General features: G+C 42.4%; 1 protein-coding gene across 1 annotated transcript in view; it reads right to left on the bottom strand.

The window, feature by feature from the left end:
* CEP85L (centrosomal protein 85L) overlaps nt 1–27,806 on the bottom strand; it is a 464,377-nt gene that overhangs the window by 137,513 nt on the left and 299,058 nt on the right. The window contains exon 4 of the mRNA XM_085611285.1: nt 8,805–8,929. Coding sequence (XP_085467411.1) covers nt 8,805–8,929 — 125 coding nt within the window. The remainder of the gene's footprint in view (nt 1–8,804; nt 8,930–27,806) is intronic.

Here is a 27,806-nt window from a genome sequence, read left to right as displayed (position 1 = left end):
GTTTAAGAGCGTGGGGCTGAGTGAGGATCCTTGGGGTACTCCAGAGCTGATCTCTGTGGGTTCGGAGAGGAAGGGCGGGAGTCTGATTCTTTGAGTTCGGCTAGTGAGGAAAGAGCGGATCCAGTCTAGGGCAGTTCCCTGTATGCCGGCGCCGTGTAGTCTTGCGGTTAGTGTGCGGTGGGGCAGAGTGTCTAAGGCTGCTGAGAGGCCTAGCAGGATGAGGGCAGCAGTGTGTCCTTGGTCGAGGAGGGTGCGAATGTCGTCTGTGACGGCTTAGGAGGGCGGTCTCGGTGCTGTGGTTGCTGCGGAATCCGGATTGGGAAGTATTGAGGATTGAGTTGCCTTCTATGAAGTTCGTGAGCTGGTTGTTGACTATCTTCTCTGTGACCTTGGCTGCCAAGGGGAGGAGAGAGATGGGTCTGTAGTTCTTGAGGTCCGTCGAGTCTGCAGAGGGCTTCTTGAGGAGGGGCTTGACTTCTGCGCACTTCCAGCCATCTGGGAACATGTCTGTACGATGGTACGTCGTAGTTCGGGTGCTATAGCGGAGGCGGCTCTGTGGAAGATGTGCGGCGGGCAGGGGTCGGTGGGGGCTCCTGAGTGAATGCTCCTCATGGTCTTAGCAGTGTCTTCTGTGGTGACAGGGGTCCGGGCGGTGATGGGGTGCTGGCTGACGTGGCCGGTGGTTGGTGTAGTGTTGGTGCCTTGGTTCGGTTCGTCAAAGTTGTCGTAGAAAGCCAAACAATTGAGGCACTGCAAAGGTGCAGGCACACAAGGTTAGAAAATATACATAAAGAGACTAGGTTAATCTCCTGGCATGGTTTCACAATGGATTGCTCTCTCCATGGAGTCTCAAAGACAAACCTTCACTCTTAAGGCTTTATTCTCATTCCAATATGTTTTCGAATGCTAGCACCCTAAGACAACTGCCTGCGCTTTGAGACCCCAAGCACATAAGTAATATATCAGTGTTAAAGCCTACATAAACCAGCAGACCCTTGCGGCATCCAGTTCCACGTAGGGCATGGGCTCCACAGCACCATCTTGGTTTTACATTTTAAGGAAATGGTTTCTGTGGTAATCTTGTTGAGACAATTTTTTGGAGTTGATGAGTCGTCAATGAGACCAAATCATGGCAACACTACAGGTCAACATCCAGCTTTGAAGCATTTATGCTGAGTTCTTTGCCAACTTGATAACACGTCAAGTTAAAACATTATGTAGAGGCAGCATGCCATTCAACTGCATCATTTGTCCGGAGCATGGAAAATAAAGTCGCTTTCGATCGCTAGTGATGTGAGACTAGGATTTTAGGCAACTACTTGGTATGAACTTGTGGCATGGAACCTATCATGGGAATCAGACAGCTTTAGATTGAGAAAGAGAGACCTGTGAGATTTGTAAGAGTCAGCAATATACATGGGAACGTCTATATGAAATTGAACAAGCACTGGCAAAGCCAATAGGTCTCACCTCTAGTAGGGCTATTGGCTTTGCCAATGTGTTTTGGCAATGTTGTACACCAGAGTGGCTGCTGTTCGGCATGGCTAAAAGTTAGTGATGTAGAGTAGAGTGGCACAGAGTGGAGTAGAGTGTCAAGGAGTAGAGTGGAGGGTCGTAGAGTGGAATAAAGTGTCACAGTGTTTTAGAGTGGTGTGTCAAGAGTGACATAATGTAGAGTATTGTCGAGTGGAGTACAATAGTCGATTGGAGTAGAGTCATGGAGTAGAGTGGAGTGGAGTGGCCTAGAGTGAAGCGGTGCATAGAGTAGAGTGTCGTAGAGTAGAGTGTCACAGGATGGAGTGGCTTAGAGTGATGTAGAGTGGAGCAAAGTAGGGAGTCGTAGGGTGGAGGGGCGTGGAGTGGAACAGACACGAGTAACGTGTCAGAGTGGAATGTGGTAGAGTAGAGTGGTGTGGCCTAGTGTGAAGTGGAATAGAGTGTTGTAGAGTGGAGTGTGACTGGGTGCAGTGGAGAGTTGTGTCGTATAGTGGCTTAGAGTGGAGGGGCATAGATTACAGTGTCCTAGAATGGAGTGGTGTAGAGTGCCATAGTGTGGTGTTGCACTGCCATTAGACAACACATTTTCAATTCAAATGACAATTACATTTGCACATACAATGGATTTCAATATATATATAATAATACTTTATTCGGTATAAAAAAATACCATAAAAGTGCAGATCAAATACATCATAATATAAAAACAAAACAATCAACAGCTTAAAATGATACATGTTCGATCCTTCCATGAGTGGAAACCCCTTATCACATGAAATTCATATTAAAGACCAATGAGAGGCTAACATCGCGGGCCACAAAAGTACATATAAAAACATCAAAATTAAGAGAGGAACACAATAGTTTGACAGCTTAGATAAAGAACCTTCCCCTCTTCAAATTCATTTTTTTTTGGGGGGGGGGGGGGGGGGCTTTTAAAAACTGGTACTATGATCCACATTCGTTCATCTGGTACCTCTTGTATTTTTGAGTCTGATGGGTGCCCTTAAAAAGTTTACAGTGCAGAACAGGGTTAATGTGTCTGTAGACAATTTTAAAAATAACAGGGCCACCTTTGCATGTTTAAATCTAGAAGTCTTTAAAATACTTTTTAAAAACAAACTCCTAGGTAATGAATAAAAAGGGCATAATAAAACAAAGTGAAGGGTATCCTGAGGAGACCGATGGTCGCAGCCACACGGACCCTTCAACTCTATGGACGGGGTGTATCTTGCCGGATCAGCTAGTGTGTGGTGCAATACATTGAGCCTAAACCGTGTCATTATAAATCTATCATGGGCATTATGGAAATGAGATAAATAGGGCTCAATACCCAAACATGATTTAGTCAGGAGGTGTTCTCTAACTGACTGTTTAACCAGTTCCCTATCTTCCCTGAGTGATATAACATGCTTCTGAAACCGGGCCTGCACCAAAGTCTTGCCATGCACTGACATTTTAGTGGGGTTATTAAAAAGATCTGCGCATCCTATGGCTTCTAAAGTCTCCTTTACATACTTAAGCCATGGGATGTTCAGCCCCCGGTCACGGGCAAGGCAGTCTGTTATAATCTGCTTCCTAAATGAGGCCTCTGTATTTGCCCATATTTTGGCCCAGCAGGTTAGGGGTTTGGCTTCCAGCCTATCTCTGACATAACTGAAACCCAGTTCTTCGTGAATGATGTGAGACGGTGTGCTCTGAGGCACTTTCAGTAGGCGCCGGAGGTACTTGTTCTCCTCGGTCTGCAGATGTAGAGTAGAGTGGCACAGAGTGGAGTAGAGTGTCAAGGAGTAGAGTGGAGGGTCGTAGAGTGGAATAAAGTGTCACAGTGTTCTAGAGTGGTGTGTCAGAGTGACATAATGTAGAGTATTGTCGAGTGGAGTACAATAGTCGATTGGAGTAGAGTCGTAGAGTGAAGTGGAGTGGTGTGGCCTAGAATGAAGCGGTGCATAGAGTAGAGTGTCGTAGAGTAGAGTGTCACAGGATGGAGTGGCTTAGAGTGATGTAGCGTGAAGCAAAGTAGAGAGTCGTAGGGTGGAGGGGCGTGGAGTGGAACAGACACGAGTAACGTGTCAGAGTGGAATGTGGTAGAGTAGAGTGGTGTGGCCTAGTGTGAAGTGGAATAGAGTGTTGTAGAGTGGAGTGTGACTGGGTGCAGTGGAGAGTTGTGTCGTATAGTGGCTTAGAGTGGAGGGGCATAGATTACAGTGTCCTAGAATGGAGTGGTGTAGAGTGGAGTGCCATAGTGTGGTGGTGCACTGCCATTAGACAACACATTTTCAATTCAAATGACAATTACATTTGCACATAAATTTTACTGATAAAACTATACGGTACAAAAACGTTAATGTATGGAAATGCCTTCACCTACTGTACTGATTTGTTTTGATCGTATTAAAATATATGTTTCCACCACAATTCAGAATTACAAAAAAATGTGCTTCATGTGTGCTTTCGTAATTATGATATATTCTGAAATATCTGCACATTTCATTTACAGACATTTAAATGTTGTTGTGTGCTAGAAAAAATATTTTCTTTCCCAGTACCAGTCAACATAGTCACATAAATCCTTTAATTTTGGTGTTTGAGAAAGAAAAGTAAACTCCAGGACCGAGCCTGACATTTGACCTCCATCTTTGAACGCACAGCAAATGTGACAAGATAAAGAACAAAATTGAAAAGCCTGTTTACCGAAAGTGATTAACGGAAGAATACAAGGAGGGGTGGTGAAGAAGGTTTGCTCCACAGAATGATGAAGACATGCTGGACAGCCTAAAACAAAGGCAGCAAATAGAAAGCCAGAAGATGTGAGTTACAAACCACAAAGACAATGGTAAGCAATGGGCGGGCAGCTTTCTCAGGGAATCTTTCAGAGTGCCCACAAGAAGTCTTTTCGCAAGCAGACAGCTGCACTGTCTGGTAGGCTTCAACCTAAAAATGATTGGTGGTGTGCAACGAGATGGGAAGAAGTGGCTCTTTGTTGTAAGTCCATATTTTTCCATGTAACATGCAAAATGGGGGTTGCTTTACTGAATGCGGAAAAAATATAAAGGGATATTTATTTCACGGTCTGCTGGACAAGCAGTGGCATGGGGTGTACTCTATAAATGTTATTATTTGTCTTTATATTGAGCAAACCGAGCTGTAGAGCAGAACTATTGGAGACAGGATGGTGAAGTTAAGAGACAAAGGTGGAGCAAAGGCAGGAAGGAGCGGAAAACGCCAGAAAGGTGAAAAAGAGATGTAGGTGAGGCTGAGGGGAGGTCCGAAAATCTGTGCCATGACAGAATGAGGCAACACATCAGATGACAGAAAGAGCATAGCCTGCACACCCTCTGATGTACAGAATGTGACTGCACATCTTTAAAAGAAGTAAACTTGAAACTGTTTGTTAAAGAAGAGAATATAACAGTACGTATGCAGGAATAGAGAGCATGGGAGCACAACTGCAGTGGCAAACATGGTAATCAACATTCTTGGCAGCAGCATGTTAGAGAGAATGTGATACTCTAACGCAACGTCTCCCAGTGCCAATTTTTGGTGGGTAGAAAAAGTACAAAAAAGAAATAAAGATGTCTTCACATTTTGTATTTATCTTGTCACATTTGCAGTGCTTCAAAGACAGAGATCAAATGTGAGGCTGTCTTCTGGCAAATTGCTGCTTATGTTTTCTAAAATGGGGATTGGTGTTCATAAATTCCTCTCACTTTGCAGTCAGAGAAAGAAAACTAAAGTGAATTAAGTGACAATCATGCTGGGGTACAGGGAGTATGAAAGGGAAGACAGTAGGATGTAACATGTAAATACTTGTAAATGAACTGTACACATTCAGCAGCTAGGAAAGCAAAAATGAAACATGTTTTTGTAATTCTGAAGTGTGACGGAAACAACGAGTTTAATAGAATCAAAGCAAATCAAGACACTTTACTTGGTGATGTAACATGTAAATACTTGTAAATAAACTGTACATATTCAGCAGTTGATCGAGCTCATCTTGCGGCAACTGGAACAACCATCCACATCGTGGTCAGAAGACAAGCACCACACACAGTCCTCATGTGGATCAGTGATCGACATGTGTTTGCCGCACTCACGACAAGGCTTGAAACCCGACTTCCTTGTCGACATCCTTGAAAGAGAAACAGAGAAAATCCAGAGATAACACAAGTAACAATGAAGCTACCAACAGCGTTTCCCGAAATCCGTCGACGGCGCGGAAAAAAGGGAACTGACGTCATCACGCCGACGAGGTCTTCTTATGGAGCCGGTGACGTCAGCGGAGTCGCGAGTAGAGCCGTGCTTCTGTGACGTCGTCTTCGACCTCATCGGCGTGGACTGCTACAAAAGTTTCCGAATGTTGCTGGCGCAGGGGATATTCACAAGGTGAGGAATCCACTGGCAGATGTATCCATCAGAAATGTAAATACTTGTAAATAAACTGTACACATTCAGCAGTTAGGAAAGCAAAAATGAAACATGTTTTTGTAATTCTGAAGTGTGACGGAAACAAAGAGTTTAATAGAATCAAAACAAATCAAGACACTTTACTTGGTGATGCACAAATAATAACTATTCACTGAAACCTGATTTCCAAACATTATCATTTGTGTGCAATTTAATTCTATCAGTAAAAGTATATGCCTGTACAAATTTAGTAGCCAGTGCAATTAATAAAGTGCTGTCAGTAAATGACAGTGCACTACCACACAATACTTTAGTTACATTTAAAACTCATGCGCCTAAGTCCATTAAAGCTAGGTGGGTCTCGAAAGTTTGTCGTTCTAAAAATTGGGTCATGGTTCCAAAACGTTTTGGAAGCACTGCTCTAAAGTGTTCAACAGGGGGCTACTGCCCTGCTGGCATTACTCCCAGGGAGACCCAATCCATGGTCTCATCCCTGTGCCCCATACACTACCCACTTGTTACTGGAAACCATGTTTACTTATTTATTTCAGGTTTTCACATAGCACGGTCATGATGACCCTAAGCGTGGGTGCCAGTGCCCTTTACAAAAAGTGATGATAAACAGGATGTTAAACTGCACTAGAAAGAAAAAGAGGTTACTTACATCATTTTACAGTCAGCTCTGTAGTGAGACAAACAATCCAGAGGTATGAAGTGGAAATAGTTCTGTTTGAACTTTAGGAAAACAGACTTTGAGGCAATGGACTATTTATGTGTTATCTTCTCCAAGAAACTGGGGAACGTGGAACATGACAAAGGCAGGAGAAGGTGCGGGGGGGGGGGGTTATCTCAGTGGTAGGGAAGGAGGACAGAATAGGGGACTAGAAGGGGGAACGGAGAGTTGGGACAACATGGCAAATGTAGCGTTAGGGGATGGAGAGGTGGCGAGCAGAATGGGAGGGGACATGAGTGGAACAGGACACAGGCAAGGCATTCGGCACATAGGTGTCGTGAGGAGTGGCAGGCAGATGGTACCATGGTCGCATAGGTGCTGCAGCTCCCCCCAAAATAGTCATGCTGAAGTTCCGAAGTTGAATGAGCAATAAAGATACCTTTCCATTTTGTGTTTATCTTGACACATTTGTGGTGCGTTCTAAGACAGAGGTCCAATGTCTGGCTATTCTTTTAACACTGAGATTGCCGTTTACTTTTCTTTCGATGACTGCAAAGTGAGAGGAGTTTATAAAGTGAACTATCTGACCATCCGCTGGGGCGAAAGGAAATGCTGAAGGATGTCATGATTTACTAACACAATAAAATGTACATACCTGTAAATTAACTGTAAAAACTTTTCTAAATATATCAGCAGTTGAGAAAGCACAAATGAAGCATTTTTGTAATTTTAAAGTGTGATGGAAACATAGATTTTAATAGGATCAAAACAAATCAAGGCACTTTTCTTGGTGACGCGCAATTGACCAATTTCGCTGAAACAAGTTTCCACACAGCGTTTGTGCGCGATATAGTTTTAGCAGTAAAACTATGCTTGTGCAAAGTTCAAGGCCATTTTAATGGAAAGGTACTGTCTGTAAGTGACAATGCACCACCACATCATGTTTTAGTAATGTATTTGTAACAGCGGCCTCTAACCACACTCTCGCTGAATGGGCGTGGCTCAATTGCTACGCTTTTTTAGGTTGAGCCTGGGCAGCGCATGCGCTGCTCTGCAAGGTATGCTGTATTCAGGTTTGGACTTCAAGCTCCGCCCACTCTCCACCCATATTTGTCATTGGCTTGTGTCATTGTCCACTGTAAACTGTGGCTTTTCATTGGTCAATAGGCTTAGTAGTACCTCCTTAGTACCACCTTTCCACATCTTGTAACCTCCAATGAGGACATTCCCTGTTACCCGTGTGGTTACTCAGTAGGCTTTAATTACAGCCTCTGAGCTCTATTAAATAGCTTTGTCATGCCTGCTGCTGCAGGCAGAACATGCTCTCCCCTAACGCTTATAAAAACAAATGTGGGCACTGGCGCCAAACGCATTTGCAATGCAATAGGTCTTGCATTTGCGAAAGTCTAAACGATTGGTATTGTAAATGACAATGCTTTTTATTTATCTGTTTAAAAAACAACACATAAATGAAAGGCATTGTCATTTACAATGACAATAGCTCAAACTCTAGGAAATGCGAGACCTATTGCATTACAATTGCTTATCTTTTAAGGACACTGGAATTTTCGCCGTCTCTTTGACTTCAGTGACATACAACGATGCCAACACCCCCACTCCGAAAATTGCTCCAGCACCACTGCATGTTGGGTAGAAATTAGTGCTGGACACTAAGACTAGCATGGGAAGGCATGTCCATATTTGTACTGTACGCCAGTGTCACTCACACACTGGTGCCACTAGCAGCAGCATTTCCGAACTGATTAATGCCCACGTTTTCAGTGGCAGGCCCCTCCCTATCTGCTCACCACTGCAAGATGGCAAGAGCCATTTCACGTGAAAGTAGTCCAATGTGCCCTTCCTTATGGTGAATAGACAATAGCAGCAATTTAACAATAATTTATTTAAGTGTAAGTTTAGGCGCACAGTAAATGTAGGGCGATACTCGTATGGGTTTGTGAATATTCACAAAGTTACGACTTTGTGGGTTTTCACAATATGCGCACTCGGCTCTCCATTCTCTAATACTTCCATGGAAAACCCATTTCTCCACCCGTTATTTACAGTTGAGTCTGCACAACTCGCACTAAGCCTGCGGTGTGAACTGATAGCGTCTTTGAACGCATCGACAGTAGAAACTAATACTTGACATGTTAGCATTATGTGACTACACAGCTTAACAAAGGTCTATGATATTAAAATAATACCTGCGGCAGGTTTTACTCACCGATCAATCACAATCTCTTTCTGCCTCAGCAGTCCTTCTTTGATTTTCATCAAGGATTCCCACTTGCTGAAATCCTGAGGGGGTCCCGTGGCTGGATAAACAGGCCGAGTAAAATTAGGCCCAGCCTACAGACGAAAAAAAAGTTCATACCATCAATTAAAAGAACAGCAAGACAATAGGAATATATTGACATTCAGAGCTAAGCAGCACGCCATTACTCTTGCAGGTAGTAAACACAAGTTTTTAAAAGAGGAAACATATTTATTAACCCTGAAACACCATAGAATTGCATCTCTTTACAGTTCCCACTACAGCACCCACTTGCAGAGCATAATTGGAAAGGGGCAAGGTGTTTCCTCTTTCTGACGGCACAGCACCTGCATTTTAAGGCTAGAAGCATGCTCTAGGGCAAGCACGGCTAACCATCAGATGTGGAGTCGAATACTCAGAAATCTTTGGACGGTTAGGAGAGTGCACCCTGCATAAGATTTTAAGATAACATTAAAGCTCAGTTCTATGACTTTCCATCTAGTAATAATGTATACCTTCAGTCTAGGGTGGTGGTGGTGTGTGTGGGTTTTCAACAGCAGGACTAAAAGCAGTGAATTTATTGTTACTCCGTATCTCTAGCTCTTCATGTTCCTCGTAGTCTCTTTATGTATCCACAATCTTGGATGGGATGCATAAGGAAGCTTCTGCGGGGGCGTGTACTTACGACTGTGTGGTTGCGTGTACGTGTTGGAGACAATCAAGTTTCCATCTGTATGGTCTTTGAGACTTTACAGCTTGCATGGAGGTTTGGTGTCTGTACTCAGTGAGTTGCAGGCATTGGGCTGAGGCTTGGTAATGCACATCATGCCCAGCTGTGCTACACCCTGTAGCACGAGAACTCCTTATGTTTAGTTCTGTTGAGAAGTGACTTCCTGTCAACAGTACGACCTTTGAGGGTTGAGATGGATGCACAAGAGGGTTGTGTTTGGGCTTGGCAGCTTAAGGTGTCGGCATACATCTCAGTGCAGAGACCGATATGCTTGGGTGTGTAGAAGGACTGAGAGGTGTCCAGTGGATTCTGTCATGTGTACTAAAGCCAGGAGAAGTATTTTGAGATATTTGAATATATTGAAGTGCAAACATAGTGCGGGCTTGGGAGACACTAGTGAACCCCTTGAGGGACCCAGATACACAAGACCCCACTCCAGAGGGCTCGCCAGCACCGACTACCCCTCCGTCTTGAGAGCCTAGATCAGACCCCATACTCTTGATGACCCACATTGTATATGAACCCCCCTCCTGCTGCATGCGATGAACAGATAGCTTGAGAATAGGCACCCAGCAATATGTTAGCCCTCTTTACATCTCATTTTCAAGAAGAGAAGACTCAGGCAGGAGTGGGCGGGGGGGGGGGGGGGCGGGGAGTTCAGACTGTAGTAGTTTAAATTAGGGTTTGTGGAGATGTTCGAACTGTAAAATGGCCTGCTAGGCGCTGTTGACACATAAGGAAGTATGATGGACTGTTGACAAAACCTTCAAAAATATATGTTTTTAAAAAAAACAAGGGAATGTGACCTTCTGTGTTACTTTTCACGCCTGGCCAAGAGACAGTTATAGCTGTCTCACAAGCCTCAGGTTTTCTAAACAAATAAAATTACATACATACAACCAAAGACCGCCATTCAGCTTAATCCACTGGTCTAGTTAAAGGCCATTTACTTTTTGCTTTGGCCCACCACAGCAAACAGCTTAGAGCAGAGGTCTGTCCACTTCAGCGACTGGCTCTCTTAACAACGGTGAGTGACAGCATTTTGCTATTGCACATGCATCCGCATAACAAGTAGTCCATTTCAATGCCAGGGCTATTAGGCCAGGTTACGCATTCTTTTAATTCTTTTCTTTTTGTATTCTTACGAATGATGATTCCTTTTTTTCCCCCACATAGGCACACCACACCAGACACCCTTTTGTCAGTGCTCTTAACTTTTTAATTATTTTTACACTTTCATGGCATATGCATATTTTTGCAAAAAAAGCACTTAAATTGCGAATTCACAAAAGCCAGAGGCCTGTTGGCCTGACCAATACTTGTTCTATCGTGATGTTTGTGCAAGAGTACCTTGCCAGCATACATGAAAGTTCGTTTGTGAAATTGAGTACGGGGATAATCAGTGTGTCCATTAAATCTCTGGCAATGTGGGAACTTCAACGATGACTGGCACTGTGATAGTGAAAGTTTCTGTTTGAGTGGTTCAAGGCATGGGGCTATTATATTTAGGTGTCAGTGTTTCAAGGAGTCCTTCGCAATCATGGGGTTTTGGAACAGTGGGTTTGCGTCGGTCGTGTTTTGGAACATGTTCAATAGGTTTGGTGTGGTTCCTTTTGTAGCACATGCTGCAATGTCCTCTTGGTGCAGTGTTGGATCCGCCTAGGGCACCAAAGATTTGAACCCTGAGCTTCAGTTCTGGTGAGTTCTTCATACATCCACCAGTAATGAGAGCCTAGGAGCCCACTAGCCTTTCCTAGCTGAAATCTGAAGGTCATCATGCGAATCAAGACCAGCAAGCCTACTCCTGTTGGTAAGTACATTTGCGGACTGGACAGCAGCCACGTAGGGAGTCATAGGCTATTATTTGCTTTCACAATTATAATTGCCTAGGACAGATGTGTATAGGTTTCCAGGGGTAATATAAAGAGTTTGGAGAAATGGTCAAGAATGAGTCACTATACACCAGTGATTTCTGAAGTGTGGAACAGTGAGTAGCCGCTCGAAGGCGGAACACAGCGATTACATTCGTAACATGGGATTGGCCTTCATTTTATGAATCTGGGCTACATTGCTATATCGCCCTGCATCTCATTCGGTCTGTCCTGAAGGTGATTCAACAGTTGACAGGAAGCAACTGGAATGTGTGGATTGGGTGGTCACTTGTAAATATTTTAGTGGCATTCTCTCCACTGAATCTGTGCATACTGAAGTCTGTGTGGTAGGTAGCCCTGAAGGCCTTGTTAAAGGAACATGGCTTTTATTTATAAAAATGTTCAGTGGAAATGTCAGGGCGTGAAGATTTGCTTTAGGCTTACAAAAGTGGCTCCTGGATTCCTTGCTGTATTAGACAGAGGCTGATGTCTATGTAAAAGCCCAAGGCAGGGGAATAGGGTCAAGGCACGGTGTAAAAGTAGCGAGGCTGAAGCACTTCACAAAATGGCTGTCTTGTTTTGCTTTAGCCTGAGGTGGTTTTAAGATCTGCAATGATGGATTGCAGATATTACTTCCATGAACCTCAAACATTTTTCCATTAAATACCCTATTTTCTTTTACTGAAGGCCTATTCTTTGCATGCCTTTCCTGCCACATGCTGATTTTGACCCAACTCGCACAGAAATTGGCAGAATCTTAGTTACAGTTTTGCTGCTTTTCTGCTCTACAGCGAGGGTTAGAAAATGTAAGTTTGATACTAAGTAGGGAAGGCAGACCACATCACTGAAGACGACCGGCGGAGGAGTCTGCACAGGAGAGGGGAGAGGCAGACAAACGAGGCACAACAGGAGGGGTGCGGGAAAGATTTGACCAATGACAAAGGCCATCGGACATGGTTGTGGAGGCAAATGAGATGGAGAACATTTATGATTTACGATTTTGCCAAAAATGAAGGCTAGAGGAGTTTGGTGAGCAAAGGTAGGTCAAACGGTAGGATTTGGCCAAAGAGGCAGGTTAGAGGAGTGGGCAGTGTGGGTAGAGTAAACGCGATTGAGGTAAGATATGTCGAAAGAGGCAGACTAGAAGAATGGTTGGGCAGGCTCAGTAAGCTGATAGGGTCTAACAATCAATGTGGGACAAAGAAGGGCGTCGGGCGAGCACAGGAGCCGAGTAGGAATAATCAATTGAAGGATCCAAGGAAGGCCTGGAGCAAACTCGATTAGCTCCTTATAGTATGCCATTTGAAAAAGCCAAGACAGAGAGGTCTCTAAAGGAATACCAAAGGTGGCAAGATAAGCTGTAGTGATTGCAATTATCAAAATGATTACAGCGAGAATAAAGTAGGTGCAAAGCGTTCTCAGCAAACCATGCACACCATAATTTTCCCAGTGAAATAAATGTATGCAAGTGTATGGTTTGTTGCTTAAGAAAGGAAGGCCATCTTGGTTAGTCTGTAGCCGATGGTAGAATAAACATGGTTCACTACCTTTGTGCTGGTCCCTTCAGATCTGCTCACATCCCTGACTAATGCATAGAACGGTAGCCGGGGAAAGGTACCCAATTCCCCTATGGTGCTGCCTCCACAGCCTACTACGGAGTCAGGCTAATGACTGAGGGAGGGCTGGGGAGTGGGCCCAGCCCTAAAGCCAGCCTGGTCTGTGAACGAATACCCAATCTGTCAGGAAGGAGACGCATAAGTCAGCTGTGAGATATACTCCCATGTACTCTTATCAAATCTTGTCGTGTTGTACAGTGAGGTCAGCAGAAATGGGGACTTGGGCACACATGCATGCGACTATACATTTATGGAAATCCGTTTTTATCTCAGGAGAAAACGTAGAAACCGTTACCTAAAATGTGGCTGCACCTGGATTTTTATCTGTTGGGTATACCCATCACTGGCACTCATTACCTTTATCCACAAATTCAAAGTGTCTTAATCCCACACTGCATCACGCCACAGCACTGGCAGCAGACACCGAATAGGACAGTTGCCTGACGATGGAATTCCAAACACACACATACACAAAATCTACTCGGCGACTAAAATTGTTTTTCATCTCTGGAAAAGACCCATCTAGGTAGAAGCCACAAATCCTGACGCATAACGGTTTTCTAACAGACTAGGGCAGCTTCTGTTTATTGGTCATACCAAAAACTCAAGTTATTTTTCCGCTTGACTTGTCCAAGTTTTTTTTCCTATGGGTAAAGGGAGATCTATAAATACCTCGGTTATAATGCCCAGGATAACAAAGGCACGCTGGGCGCACTTAAGCCCAGGGTGTTGAACGCTCCCCCAACAGGTTTTCTAAATAGTTGGAGCCCTGTGATGACAAAGGCCCAGTGTTATAATTACATCTGAGGGCGTTCGGTGCCCTTAAATCATTCACACCATATCAGGAGGATGCAGTTTATCTATTTTTTCTAAACATGGCTGAATACGACGCCACAGAAATGTGAAATAAATACAAACTGATCCTCTCCAGCAAAATTCGGCCTCAAAAATTTGGGGGGCCATTTTTGAAGGAGGTCACCGTTCAGTGAGACCCAGGCCTTAGTGGGGTGACGTCAGGCGGCCCTGCCTTAACTCTGTTTTTTTAATGAAAGATTCGAAAGCTTGACTTTCAGCCTTTGGCAAGCTGTCAAATTCCTTTTCCTGATGCTGGCTCCTCAGAGAGAGAGCCTGTCTCGTATACAAAATGTTTGTTTAACTTGCTTGCACGCAAACACGTCGTAGGGCCTGGCCTTTAAGTGAGCCGGGCATCTCTCTGGGTCTCAGACCAGTAGCCATTAAAAACTGGCACTGAAGCAGGGCCCTGTATTCATGTCCTTAACTTTACTGGCAAACACACTGATTGATGTCTGAATTATTAACACCAAAAAAATTAGGGCAATTCATGCCATTCATTTAGTTCCGGTTTATATTTCACGTTTCCCTTAATCTTGCATTCCCAAAATTGTTGGCAATTTCCAGGATGTTGTGTTTTGCATTTTCCGTGTAGAATTATTATTCCTGTGTAATGCATACTCTGAAATGAGTCGCCTCCAGGTGTCTATAATAGGACACCATTAAGAGATCTAGAGTTGAGGCAGAGGTCCTCACAGTGTCTGTAAGTCGGTCAGAGAGATGTTCAGAATACTGATCATACAATCTTTGGCCTCTCTGCAGAACGCACAGAGCAATGTTACGTATTCCAGTTGCAATTGTGATTCTGTGCAAATGTGTGTGTGTGAAGGAGGTACAGAGTTGTCAAAATATTTACCGGGCGAAAGTAAAAGAAAATGCAGTGCTTACAGGTGAGTGGGTGCCTTTTGTGTTTGGGTGTGGCGAAGTAAAGACGATGCAAGGAGGTGCATTCAGGAGAGAGTGAAAAGACGGTGCAGAAGAGGAAAGAGATTAGGTGTAAAATGCAGATGGAGGAGACGAGGAGAGAAAAAGGGGGTACATGTCTCATATAGAGTGATCATAATGAGAGATTCAGAAACTTTAAATACCCACTACATACCCCTTTCACGGTCCGCAGCAATGTTTAATTCAGTCTCACAATTTCAGAATTGAAACATTTTCAATATAAATATTAACAACAAAATCATTGTTGTTACTCATTTATCTTAAACAGCCAACAACCACTGACAAAGCCAACAGGGCTGGCTGGTTTTAGATGTGAGTTCCTGTGTTACATATTTGGATGCAATCAAAGAAAGCTCAGAGATGAACCAAAAAACAGGTCAGGTGGCACCCTATGGAAATCACAGCAATTTAGTTTGCATGTTTAAGCCACGTCCTTAATTACATAGGCCACGACCATTTTAGCTACTGCAATCCAACTTTTTTCATTCCACATAAAGCCTTGCATAGGAAACAGATTACTGCGAGAGGATGTCATATTTTCTAGCAAGGTAATTTTCGTGACGGCAAACTGCATTTTACATTTGGGCAACTCAATTACACCACTAGCGAGAGGGTACATTAAAACAAACCAACAACACTGTAAATAAAAATAAATAAAAAAAAGACACATTTTCACCGAGGCAGCTAATCTGTTTATTGCTCATTTTTATTACGTGTTGTACTGCTAATCTAAATGAGCAAAAATAATTACAGTGACCAATGCGGAGGAACACCAGTTTTTGCCTCGGCAAAATATTCCTACTTTAAACATTTCAAATATTGCAATCAGAAGAATCTATGTTAAGATCTTTGAATGCTTGAGTTAACATAATCCTTAAACATTAGATGTCAATATTTAAAGTTGGAAATATGTTTTCTGAATGTTTTTGCTATTTAAATAATGCAAACAGGAATTCCCTTGTGTACCTTCTTTTCGCTCCTTGTTGCCCTCAAGTTCAAGCGCTCTGTAATTTCTTTTATGTTTTTGTACTCTGGAACTGCTGCAGTACCTGTCCCTTTCCCTTTTAACATTTTGGCATAAACTTTGGAAGTGTATCTTTGAAGAAATGGACTTTACGGCCGGAAGTAGCTTGTGGATTCATCATAAACTCCCTACATTCTGTCACATATCCTCACAGTGCCCAAGTGCTTCCACTGCAATACCCTCCAACCACCTCTACCTCTTCCCTTCCTGACAATCCCAGGGATGTGGAATTCCTATATCCCGATGCCCAGGACATATTGTTTGGGGTCAAGGGCAACAAGTTTTCATGTGCAATTTGTCCTTGGGACAAGTAGGCCCAACCCCCTGCAGCACAAACCCTTTGACTGCCAGTTTGCATTACCACATTATGGATATGGGGAGGGCACTTTCTGCAGTTAAGGTAATATTTTTGTCCATATGTTAATCCTGTTCAAACTTGTATTTATGGTTCATTAATTGAAAGCCTTTATTATTAGGGTGAGTGCTCGAAGTAAATGTTGTAAGCTCTGACTGCACTACTGACAGTAGTTCCAGTATAAAAATGTGTATACACGTTTTCAAAGTTTAGCAATATGAGGCTATGTATAATGCTCCCAAAATGCTCTTTGATTTGATGCAAATATTTGCAGAAGCTTGAAAGTAAGATTTATGATTCTTTGCTTTCAAAATAAAATGTTTAAAAAAAATGGAAGCAGGAAAAAAAAACATTTCGCCAAATTACTGTAAATTTTCAGGTACCATTTCTTTGCAGCATCATTTAGTAATGTGTTGATGCATGCTAGTATTTCCCAAAAATATTCATAATGGAAAATTAGTGTAACCAGTTTCAATTCGATTATGGGAAACAAAAATAAACAAGCATTGGCAAAGCAAGTGGGTCTGAAATTGGTGGCCAGCTTTTTAGTTTTGTCAATGTGTGAATTGTTTTGGCATGGTTTTTGTAAAACTGTATTAGTGTGGGAGCTGCCGATCCCTCACCATTATAACAAACATTGGCAAAAGCAAGAATTGTTTTTGGTCTCAAAAAGCACACACGGCCTTAGTAGTTACTGGCACTGAACAAAACTACTTTGTGTGCCGATAAACTCCTTGTGAAAAAGCAGAATTCTGTTACTCACAGTGAAGCCAGCCGATACAGAGAGAGAGACCGAATTTTAATAAACGCAAAAGGTCATGGTCAATGCCAGACCAAATTAGGGGCCCAATTATTAAAGAAAGTCTCAAAAGTGCACCCATGGTATATGTCCTTGCTTTAAATGCAGCTATACGGCTTTCGTGAATTCCCCAGAATTTACAGAAGTAGGACAAGAAGTAGTACTCCTAAAAAATATTTGTGAACTGCATCTTAGCATGAGCAAATATGCATGCGTAGATTTGCTCATGCGAAAATCTGAGTGTTTGCAAGTTCACTTTCCCTTCACCCACTTTTTTTCCCAACTCTGGAGGAAGGTTTACATCTGCTATTGTCCGGAGTAAATTTCCAACATTTCTCAGTATAGGATAAGATTAGAAAAGAGTTGTTGAAAACCCTTAAAACATGCAAGTTAGTAGGTTTGCACAGACTCAAAAGGGCATTCTAACACTGGAACTATTGTTTCCCACTACCTTCAGCCCCAGTATGTAGATCTGCAGAAACCTGGCAACATAAGGGGATTGCAAGTATTCAAACACTACCATGGTATGAGCCATGGCATAAACAGAGAGGCTATATCAGGGCTCTTATATAACGAGAATGCTGCCATAATTTGTCGCCGCACTACATGGCACAAAAGGGACAAGTGGATTTTGTTACAGGACAAGTAGATTAATGAAGCAACCTGCCCCATGGACAAGTAGATATTGTATTAAATACCACACCCCTGCAATCCTCTCCCTGTGATGGCACCTCCAAAGATTGTGGTGGCCAGAGACTTGCATAAAGGCAGGAGTTCCCCTGCTAGGGCATGCTGTACCCCGTAAAGCAAGGCTTAAAAAAGGGAGCATTCAGTGGGAGCTTTGTGCTTAAGATGTTGACTGGGACTGTGGCAGCTTTTTATTCCCACTCTGCCGGGTCCCATTAGACATGGGGTTCTGGAGGCCTTCTGATGGCTTGGTTTCCAGTATGGTTCACTCAGGGACCAGCTGGTATTTTTGGGGTTGCTCCTCAAGTCTGCAAAGCCTCTTGAATCATAGGTGCTCAGTGCTGGGGTTGGTGTGGTGGCATCTGCGTGTCTGACAGTGTAGTGTGTGCACTCTAGCTCAGTCTGTTAGCACTACAGTCAAGCTGCCCACTCTCCTCCAGCCTTGACCTATTTGTTGATACTTTGAAATGGGGTTCTGTCTCCATGGATTAAAGCTGAATACCCATACGGCCCTGGCAATCATGGTATGCTTGCTTCACTTGCAATACCAGATCCTCATTTTCCAATATCTCCACCCTTCGCATGACTAGTTCTCTCACTTCAGTGGTCCACAACCAGCTGCTTTACATGATGCTCCTCATCAACAACGCAACTTGAAAAGATAAGCCTTCCACTATCACCAAGGACATTGAGGCTGTACCCATAAATTGTGATTTAACAGATACCACAATAACACATCTTTTACAGTGGGCCCAACTCTGAATGTTCCCTTTTCTTTGTTCATTCCAACATTCTGGTTCTTTAAAAAAGACTTGTTATCTACCAGAAGCATCATTTTCCCCTTTTTGGAGGAACTGGAGCAAGAATGGTGCTGGGAGGCAGGTGTATGTTTGGGGATAGTATTTAAGAGGGCTTCTTACTAGAGGCAAATCCAGAAAAGGGACTGGTAAGCTCCATAAGTCGGCACGCACCTGAGCTGTGTGAATCTGTTGACTGGGTATGTATGTATGTATGTCCATGGTATTTCCAGAGCCTGAACCTAGCCAAAAGGCAGCAGAGCACTGTACATGGTCAAAGACTAGCATAAAGTCAACATTTGATACAAGCGGTAGCTGAATTGTGGGAGGTTAATGCACTGTGATGTAGTGTTTTTTAAAGAGGTGAGTCTTCAGATCTTTCCTAAATTTGAGCAGTGTTAGGGCGGTCTTTATTAATACAAGGATATTGTTCTAGATCATGGGTGCGCAGATTTAAAACAAAGGCCACCATCATTTTATGTTACATTCAAATGGATGGGAAGGGGCACTACTTAAGACCATGAAATGGAGCACTGGACATATCTCAGTCACTGGATTACAGCAGGACACCAAGGTGAATATCACTCTTCTCTCTGTATTGTGTGGCAAATTCTTATGTGTGAGTGAGTAATATGCTTTGTCCTGAAGAAGGTGGCAATAAGTTGTGAAATACACCGAAACGTGTCAACGTATTTGATGCACTTAATCTGTCTAATATCCTGATGCAACTGATGGTGATTCTTACGCTACATCATGTATCATGTATAATAATCGAACGGATTGGTACCACTGAAATAGACAATTGTTTGCTGTCTTTTTTGTGTCTTCCTTTTTTGTTTAATTAAACCATTTATTTGTGTTTTAATCTGTAGGAAGGTGACATGATCACTGCATTATTGCTGAAACATATTGTGATAATTTGCAATTGAAAACGGTGTCTGTGAACACGCAATTAAAGCTTTGTGCTTCTTTATATTGCTGTGATACTGGTTTTGCTTGAATAATTCATGGTGTAACATTAGCCTGAAGGGTGTTTAAAAAAGTGTGTGAAGCATATGTATGTGGTATGTTGCTTTCCCATGGGGAGATTAGATTTTAAAACTGTGCTCCGTCCCCTTGTTGTGCGGGGACCTCTCTCTTGCTTTGTTCTTTGGCAAATTCCACAGACTCACCTCAATTTTTTTTTTTATTAGGATACTATGTCTGCACTATATCTGGCTCCAGTGAAAACGTACAGCAAAAGGTAGTCAAATGGTGCCAGTTAAGAGAAGATGGCTGAAACCAAGGCGGCAAATATTTCCACCATACATCCCAGATACTGTGCTTAGACTCTACAAGGCCGAGGCATTGCGCATGAGTCTTTGGCCTTGCTTAAAATTAATCATAGTCATATTGTGGCTACAAGACACAGGGTGGCGCCACTGCACAGGCTGAGAAGAGAAGCAACCAGACAGAATTGTATTTGCAAAATATATTCATATTTCCCTGAATTTTCCCCTTGCTGATGAGTCTAAAGTGAAGGAAAAGGAACAAGCAGAAGATTACGCGTAATGCATAGATAGACACAGTTCATATCGAAACATAAGCTTTGGAAATATGTCTCTTTCTCTTGTAGTCTTCAATGAGTCATGATGGCTGAGGTCACCCAAAGCTGGAGTCAAAAATAGATAGCTCTTTTTGCAGTCTGTAAGTTCTCACATTTTCTGTAAAAGCCACGAGCCTCTTCAGTTTTGTGTGTAGAGCTTGTGCAGTTAGACGCCTCCTGACTCTAAGAAACAAGCATTTTCAATGTATTAGGTTTCACATTTGCAAGAGTTTAAACTATTGGCATTGTAAATGACAATGCTTTTAATTTATGTGTTTTTAAAACCAACACACATATAAAAGGCATTGTTATTTATAATGGCAATAGCTCAAACCCACGCAAATGTGAGACCACTTTAATGATGGCCACCCTTTTCCTTTAGACGCTGCTCACCGTATTCAGGTTACAGTGAGCAGCGTCTAAAGAAAGGGGCGCGGCCAACATTAAAGTGAAAGCGCGGTATGGGGCGCTCCCCCCCACAAAATAAATAAACAAACCGCGCTGGAAAATTAAATAAATAAGCGCGGCAGCTATAGTTATAACAGACCACGCTGCAAAGTAAATACATACGTGTGGCTGCTACAGTTAAAGCGGATCCCCAGCCATTACTATTAAAAATATAAAAGTGGGTGGCGTGCTGCCATGTAGGCGATATTAAAGAAAATAGTGCTCACAGACTAGATAAAGCAGACCGTGTAACAACCCAAGTAAAAAGTCCAGGCCTTATTGGAGGTTACAAATGCAGACATGGCGGTACCAAGGTGGGACTACTAAGCCTATTTATCAATCAAAAGCAACGATTTTGAAAGGACAGTCACAGGAGCCAATTGAAAAGATGGGCGGAACTTCTACTCCATACCTCGATACAGAATGCCTAGCAGAGCAGCGCAAGCGCTGCCCAGGCTCGACCTAAAAACAATAATAACAGCAAGGCAGGTGGAAGTCGTAAAACATTCCCTGTGCCCATGCTTGAGGTCACAGACAACCGCCATCCATCATGGTGCATTATACAAAAACAAACTGGCAGTGATTTTGAAACTTGCTAAGAAGGGACAGCTGTGTAAAACCACACAAAGGAGAACAAATGCTGTAATTTATGTCCCTGGTCTGTTGAAAAGGATGACAGAAATAGTACACTTTTAATATGCAGCTCAGTAGAGCAAGCATATTTAACAAATGTTGATTAGGACCAGGACCACATAAGAAAAAAACACAAATATTTTACATATGCATGAAAATGGACACATCAATATGGAAGTGCACTAATAGGATTTTTTTACGAGCAGGATACTGGAAAAACTGGCATATATAGTAGTTTTGTTGCAGTAGAATAAATGAAGCATTTTATTCCTTGGTTTAATTGCTGTTAAACTGAATAAATCTCATATGACCTTTTGGGTTAGTCTGACAGTAGCCTGCTATATATACACTGGGAGCCAAAATGCCCCATTCATCATTGCTTTGAAAAAACTTCAATGTCAGTTGTCATCTAGTGTTGATTTCGATATATTGCTTCTTGGACAGATGAGCTGTTCCATAAGTAGTAAAATAAAGTATTTTCATGACTTCGTTCAATTACCGCTCACCTTCAGAATTCCACTTAATGAGAGCAGTAGCCTTGGTCACACAAAACAAACTAAAGAGCTAAAATTTCACACATTCCAACAAGCACATGGCTAGTACTAGCCATGCTTCAACTCTGGAGCCAATTCATAATAATGTGTGAATCAGTATAAAGCCATGAAGAGCTGATTACTAGGAAAATAAGCATTGATAATGCCTCGGTTTCGCCTGTGTAATGAATAAAGAGCTATTTTCATCAATCTTCATCCGGCAGAAGGAAGCAGCCAGAGCTGCTGACTCGAGAACTGGGGATCCCGGTTCGAGTCTCAGTGGTGCCGCGCAACATCCCGTTATCTATGCAAATCACTTAATCTCTCCGGGTGATAAATTGTTATATAAATAGGCTGCAATAGTAAAAGGCAAAACTTTTAAAAAACATAGTTCCACCAAAGCGGATGTTAACAGTATTTTGGGGGCGGGAAACTGATAAGAGAAACAGACAATGACCAAGCATTGGTAAATGCAGGAAAATATGCTACAGCCAATAGAAATGGAGGAAAGTAAAGTGGCACGTACATGAACCAATGAGAAGCCAGGAAAGAGAGGAGGGCAGGATGTAAAGTCCCTTTTAAGTTTGTATTAAAAACAACAGATTTCTCAAGCACAGCGCAAGAGCTGTGCAGGTGAAACCTAAAATCAGACACTGTACTTCACACAGTGAAGAAACTTCACAACAGGTTTCCTGAGGTGATCAGCCAGAGACGAGATGCACAGCATGAATATTCTTAGAGTGGTGCCCAGACAGAGGAGCAGTGTATGGAATTAATAGGGGCAGCTCTTAGGACTCTTATATAGGAACGTACAGGACTGCAAAGGAAAACATTGTTTGGGTAATCTCTCTCTCTTTGCCACCAAAATACTTAGGCCATATTAAATTGTTGACCACATGATGTACGTGTGTGATCAATTCAGCTACTGGAGTCTGAATGGCTTGAAGGTATTGATTCTTGGGATGTCCCAAGTAGAGATGTTTGAAATTCACATCATTACACACAATTTTGAGAAAATTACATTTAATGCAAATCCATCATTTACCTCGGCATTTTAGGGCTGAATGCATCCTCGCATCGATTTTTGACATAATACCCATTTTGAGGTAAAAAGATAGATCGAAAAACAAGTGGTGCGGGCAAGTGCTACTCACATTCTAGCCGTTCACAGCACATAATTACATGACAGAGCATAATTTCAGTAATTTCACAGAACAAGAATCAACAAGAAATTCCCAAATTTACGTGAATTAGGTTGACATAATTTCAATTTTGCCCGGGCCTAGTTCAAAGTTAAAAAATATATATATAGTATTATCAGGGCATGAGTTTGCCACCCAAAAGAGAATGGTCCTTTCTCTGAGAACCGAATAAGCAATATGTGTGAAGTAACGACGAAAGGTGCTGATATCTACATCAATTCAGGTATAAACAACATATCAAAATCTGGCAGCTCCCAGCCTTGGAGCTCAACAAAACAGATTTTCAGTCAATCTTGGATCTTTACACTTCATATAACGAAAGTTATTTCAGAGATGAGCGATAACCCAGGCGACTTGCTTGCAACAGGCAGACAGAGCTTAATGTTGTCCCTATTTAAGGGGACATATTCACTAACACATCAATTAACAAGAATCGTCAAATCCAAAAGATCTTGAGCTTTGATTTTGCAAGTAGAGACCTACTGGTGTTGTTGATGCTATTTTCTGATGCTGTTCAGCACCTGTTCTTCGTTAACAAAAACAAAAAAAGAAAAAATATGAAAAGCGGGATTACGTGTATGTGCCCATGCATGGTGACATGTGCATGTATGTTTCAGTACGCTACGACTCTAGTAAAATGACATATATGCATGCATCACCAAGCATATGGCATGTTGTGGCAGCCATTTTATTTTTGTTTTTAATTTACCATTTCAAGATGGCAGATGTCCATCTTGGAGCTGTAAATTAAAAGAAAATATATAGAAAGTGCACAAACGAGTAGCTGGAGCAGCGAGGTGGCAGAGCCGTGGAGAACCAGAGTAGGCGATGTTAAATAAAAAAAAAGAAAACTGTGTGACGTGGAGGACGGGAAAGCAGTGGCTGAGCTAGAGGTAAAGATGAAGCAACACAGAATATGTTGGTGTGGTGATTTGAGTGGGGAAACCAACACAGCAGAGAGTGAGAGCAAGAAATCAAGCACTCCCATCGAATGCTGAACAAAAAAGAAAAATGTAGTTCACGGAGTATAAACAGTGGAAGGATACAAGTCATTCGATCAAAAGGGTAGTAAAAAAGCTATGCTCTGTGAGGGACAAAAACAGGAAGGAAAGCCATCAAATAAGAAGTAAGCAAATAAGATTGACAAAAAAGCCAACCAATGGTAAATAAGGAGATGACAAAGCCCACTGTAAATTACTGGTATTGTCCACAAAAATCTTCAACAGACTGATAAAAGCTGACTGTAGGCAAGACCTAAAAGGTAGTCAGAGAAGAGGAAGCAGATGGTGCTCCTCAACTGCCAGGATATAGAGCAGCACTGATCAAACTTCAAGTTTTTTTAAAACAAAAGTAGAAAACTATAGTTGTAAATGCCCTGGAATACCTAAAGTTTTGGTCAGACATGGCGATACACTTCATTAAATTGAGCTCAGATGCAGCAACATACACAATTTGTGGTTGCCTCTACATCTGAACATTCCAACACTTCATTCCAGACCTTATGGAGAGTCAATTATACACAAACTGGTGGTGAGGGTAACAAGCAAAGTGCGCACTGGTGTCTGTTCTGGGATGATAATTCTCAAACAACTGGTCACGCTCTAACTTTTTGTGGTCCCACTACCACTGGGCCAACAACAGTGACTACAATCCACACAAAAGGAGCCATCAAAATGATGGCGTTCCAAGCAGTAAGCTCATATGTCATCCATTCTCTGTGTATCCAATCAAGATAATCACACGGGAGTCTTGTTTAATTGACATATCAATTCTGATCTTATTATTCAATCCAATTTCTCAACACAAAAAGTACATAATCCAATCAATCCAGCCAACGCGTTTCGTCCTACGCGGACATCATCAGGGCTTCTAGTATCATGATAATCATAAGACTTTCATTTTCATGTCATGCACCCATCCTTCTTCTAATATCACTCATAGTTGATTGAAAACGCCAATTACGTTCCGTGCTATCTTCTAGTGCGTCTCCAAAGCTGTCTTGCTTTCGTCCATCGTCACATGTCATTTTGATGAATCACACGCTCCTTTTGTGTGGATTGTACTTATGGAGCGTCAGATCAGTCCCATGGTTTGGTCAGAAGCCAGACTACTGGGTCCAGCCAACAGATGGATAGTTTATAAATGCAAGCTCGTCCAGAAATGTAGAAACTAATTAAAAGGTACATATTCAGCTGAAACTGCTGATTCCAATGAGGCATCAGACACAGGACAAAGGCTGGAGCTCATTTAGTGAGTAAGATAGCTCAGCGTGCTGAGCCTTCCCCTACTGGTTACAGGGATGAAATCAAGGCGAGCAGCTTAAGTCATTCGAGTTCAATAAAACGAGTACCATTAGGAACTGGTGTTAACAACTATTGTTATGTACCAAGAGACAATTCGTTTTGAGGTAAGCTACAGTGACGGAACAGTTCTTAAGAAGGTGAAGTGGCCCTGGGGAGGGGTGCGGAGCCCTAAATGGTATGCCACGGAATTAGGTTTGAGGGCTGTACATTTGTATCTTCCTTGGATCTTGCATTAATTACATAAACAACCGATTGCTGCAATGCCCCTTGAGAGCTCATGTCTATGCTACATTGCTTGTCATGTATGCTTTTTTCAAAATTCAATAAAAAGATATTTTTTTTCATTTTTATTTTTTTAAAGAAGGTGAAGTGGAATATGGTTCCTCGGAAAGAAAGTTGAAAAAAAAAAAAAAAGAGTTAAGATCGGGAAACTATTGAACATTCCCACTGAAGGACGCTAAAACGTCCAATTACAAGTGCTCAAACTCAGTGTGAAGTCTAGACATGCTCTCACAGGTGTCCCTCTAAGGTGGGTCATACCGTGCAATTGCGGTCACATCAGCGATTGTTAAGACAAAAGGCAGCCTCAATGGATGCAAGTTTTCTTGAGAGCACATGACTAACCACAATAACCAACAATAAACACTGAACTAACCACAAACTTTTTATTTCACGAGTTTTATATAGCGCGAGCTTGACCCAAAGGTATCAGAGCGTTTTACATGAGCACCAGTTAAGTTGGACAAGGACACTTTAATTTTCATTGGGCACGGGAAGATTAAGTGATTTGCCCAGAATCACAGGATGTTGAGCGTCACTGGTGAGACTCGAACCAGGTTCCCCAGATTTGAGATCAATCGCCCCAGCCGTTAGGCCACATCCTCCAACGTGTCCTAGAAGTGCCTTACTGATCCATGACTGATGGTTAAAGTAGACAGAAAGGAAATATTAAAACCAATTACAAACAATGTTTTACAAAGTCCTATTTAAGTATCATATCCAGGCCTCTGCAGAATCTTAAAAACAAATAAATGTAACCATAAATCATAAAGAATCTTAAAACATAAATAAATAGCCGGTGTTTTGTTCATGGGAAAGGTGGCAACCCTAACTGTGTTCACAGAGCACTTGAAGAACACTCAGAATGCCAAGAACAACAGTATCTGTAATGTTTTGTTGATAACAACCGGGCACTGTCTAAATTTAGATGGACTTGTTTGAGTTAAGTGTTCATATTATATCCTCAGTACGCGCGCGCGCTGTGTAAACACGCGCATGCGCGCTGTAATCTTTTCCCCATTCTTGCAAAGTACAGTAGAAGGTGGATTTGGAGTCAGACTTGGAGAGGCACTGAAATGCCAAGCCAAGCTCGTGCTTGAAGCCTGTCTCGGGCTCAGCGCTATGTCCTACAGGAACCTCGAACCCAGGGCGAGGCGAGCTTTCATGTTCTTTGTGCCAACCTCCCTCGCTGTGCCTGGGTGTTGCGTTATAAACAATGAATGGTGGCCCTGTGTAATGCAAGTGGTGCTAATGGGAAGCGCTTCAGTACCTGCGGGTCGAGTTCTCGCTAAATAGAAACTGCAGACACAGGCAAGAGGTAGAAACAAAACCTTAACACGAGGGAAGACAAACAGATAACCATTTACTAGTTTGGTACAGAGTGAAACCAGAAAACGTGGCTAAATTACGGCTTGTGTGTGATTTTAGGCAAATATTTTATTTGGCCAAAACTCTTTTTCCCCTCATTATCGTGTATTAAAGCACTTTCAAATATGTGCATTCAGAATGACATTTGTCCAAAACCATATTGTGTTTGATTTAATATGCTATAATGCTGGTGTGTAATAATCTGGGGCACGTTCAGGGTTTATATGACAACTGCCTTGTCGCTTCTTAGTTCACTAATGGTTCATGTTTAAAAATGTTCACTTATACAAGTACGCCTCAGTTCAGTATAATAATATCACGTATTAATGTCAAAGCTTCTACATGTTTAAGAAATATGCTCTTTCGATTTTTGAAGAGACCTTATCACATTTTAGATGATGTTTGTGGTATGATTTACATCCCAAATATTTCCAGGGCTCAGCTCGTGCATAGACTCGAAGATCCGAGCCATGCCCTTGGCTCAGCTATGCCTGTGAGTTTCTGCATTAATGCTATGCATGCGCGCAGGCACACCACAAAACGAACTAGCAGAGTTGGCATGACCAAACAATACCTGGCGATAAAACACATTTAGAAAAATCGGGATTTATGTTTTGTCAAACATAAAGCCACCCGATAAAGCCAGTGGCGTAGCAAGGATTCCATGGGCCTTGAAGCAACCAAGGAAAATGCTTGCCCCCTGTGACTGCTGTTGGGGTTGTAAAATACAGGATTGTCAGGGTTTAATGGGCCTCAATGCCACTGCACCAATGGTAGCTACACCCAGTGCTTAATTTGAGCCGGTGGTTGCCAGTGGGAGGACAGCAATTGTCTGGTAGTGGATTAAAGGCCACCAGCATTGGTATTCAGCGCGATGACGTTTGATTGCATAGGTCGCTCACTTTTGACCAGAGCTTCAGGCACCGGCTCTTTCTTTCACAAATTA

This window comes from Triturus cristatus, chromosome 6 (assembly GCF_964204655.1).
Source record: "Triturus cristatus chromosome 6, aTriCri1.1, whole genome shotgun sequence".
NCBI classification, from domain to species: Eukaryota; Metazoa; Chordata; class Amphibia; order Caudata; family Salamandridae; genus Triturus; species Triturus cristatus.
Note: the sequence above shows the minus strand (reverse complement) of the source record. Positions and strands in the feature narration are given on the sequence as shown.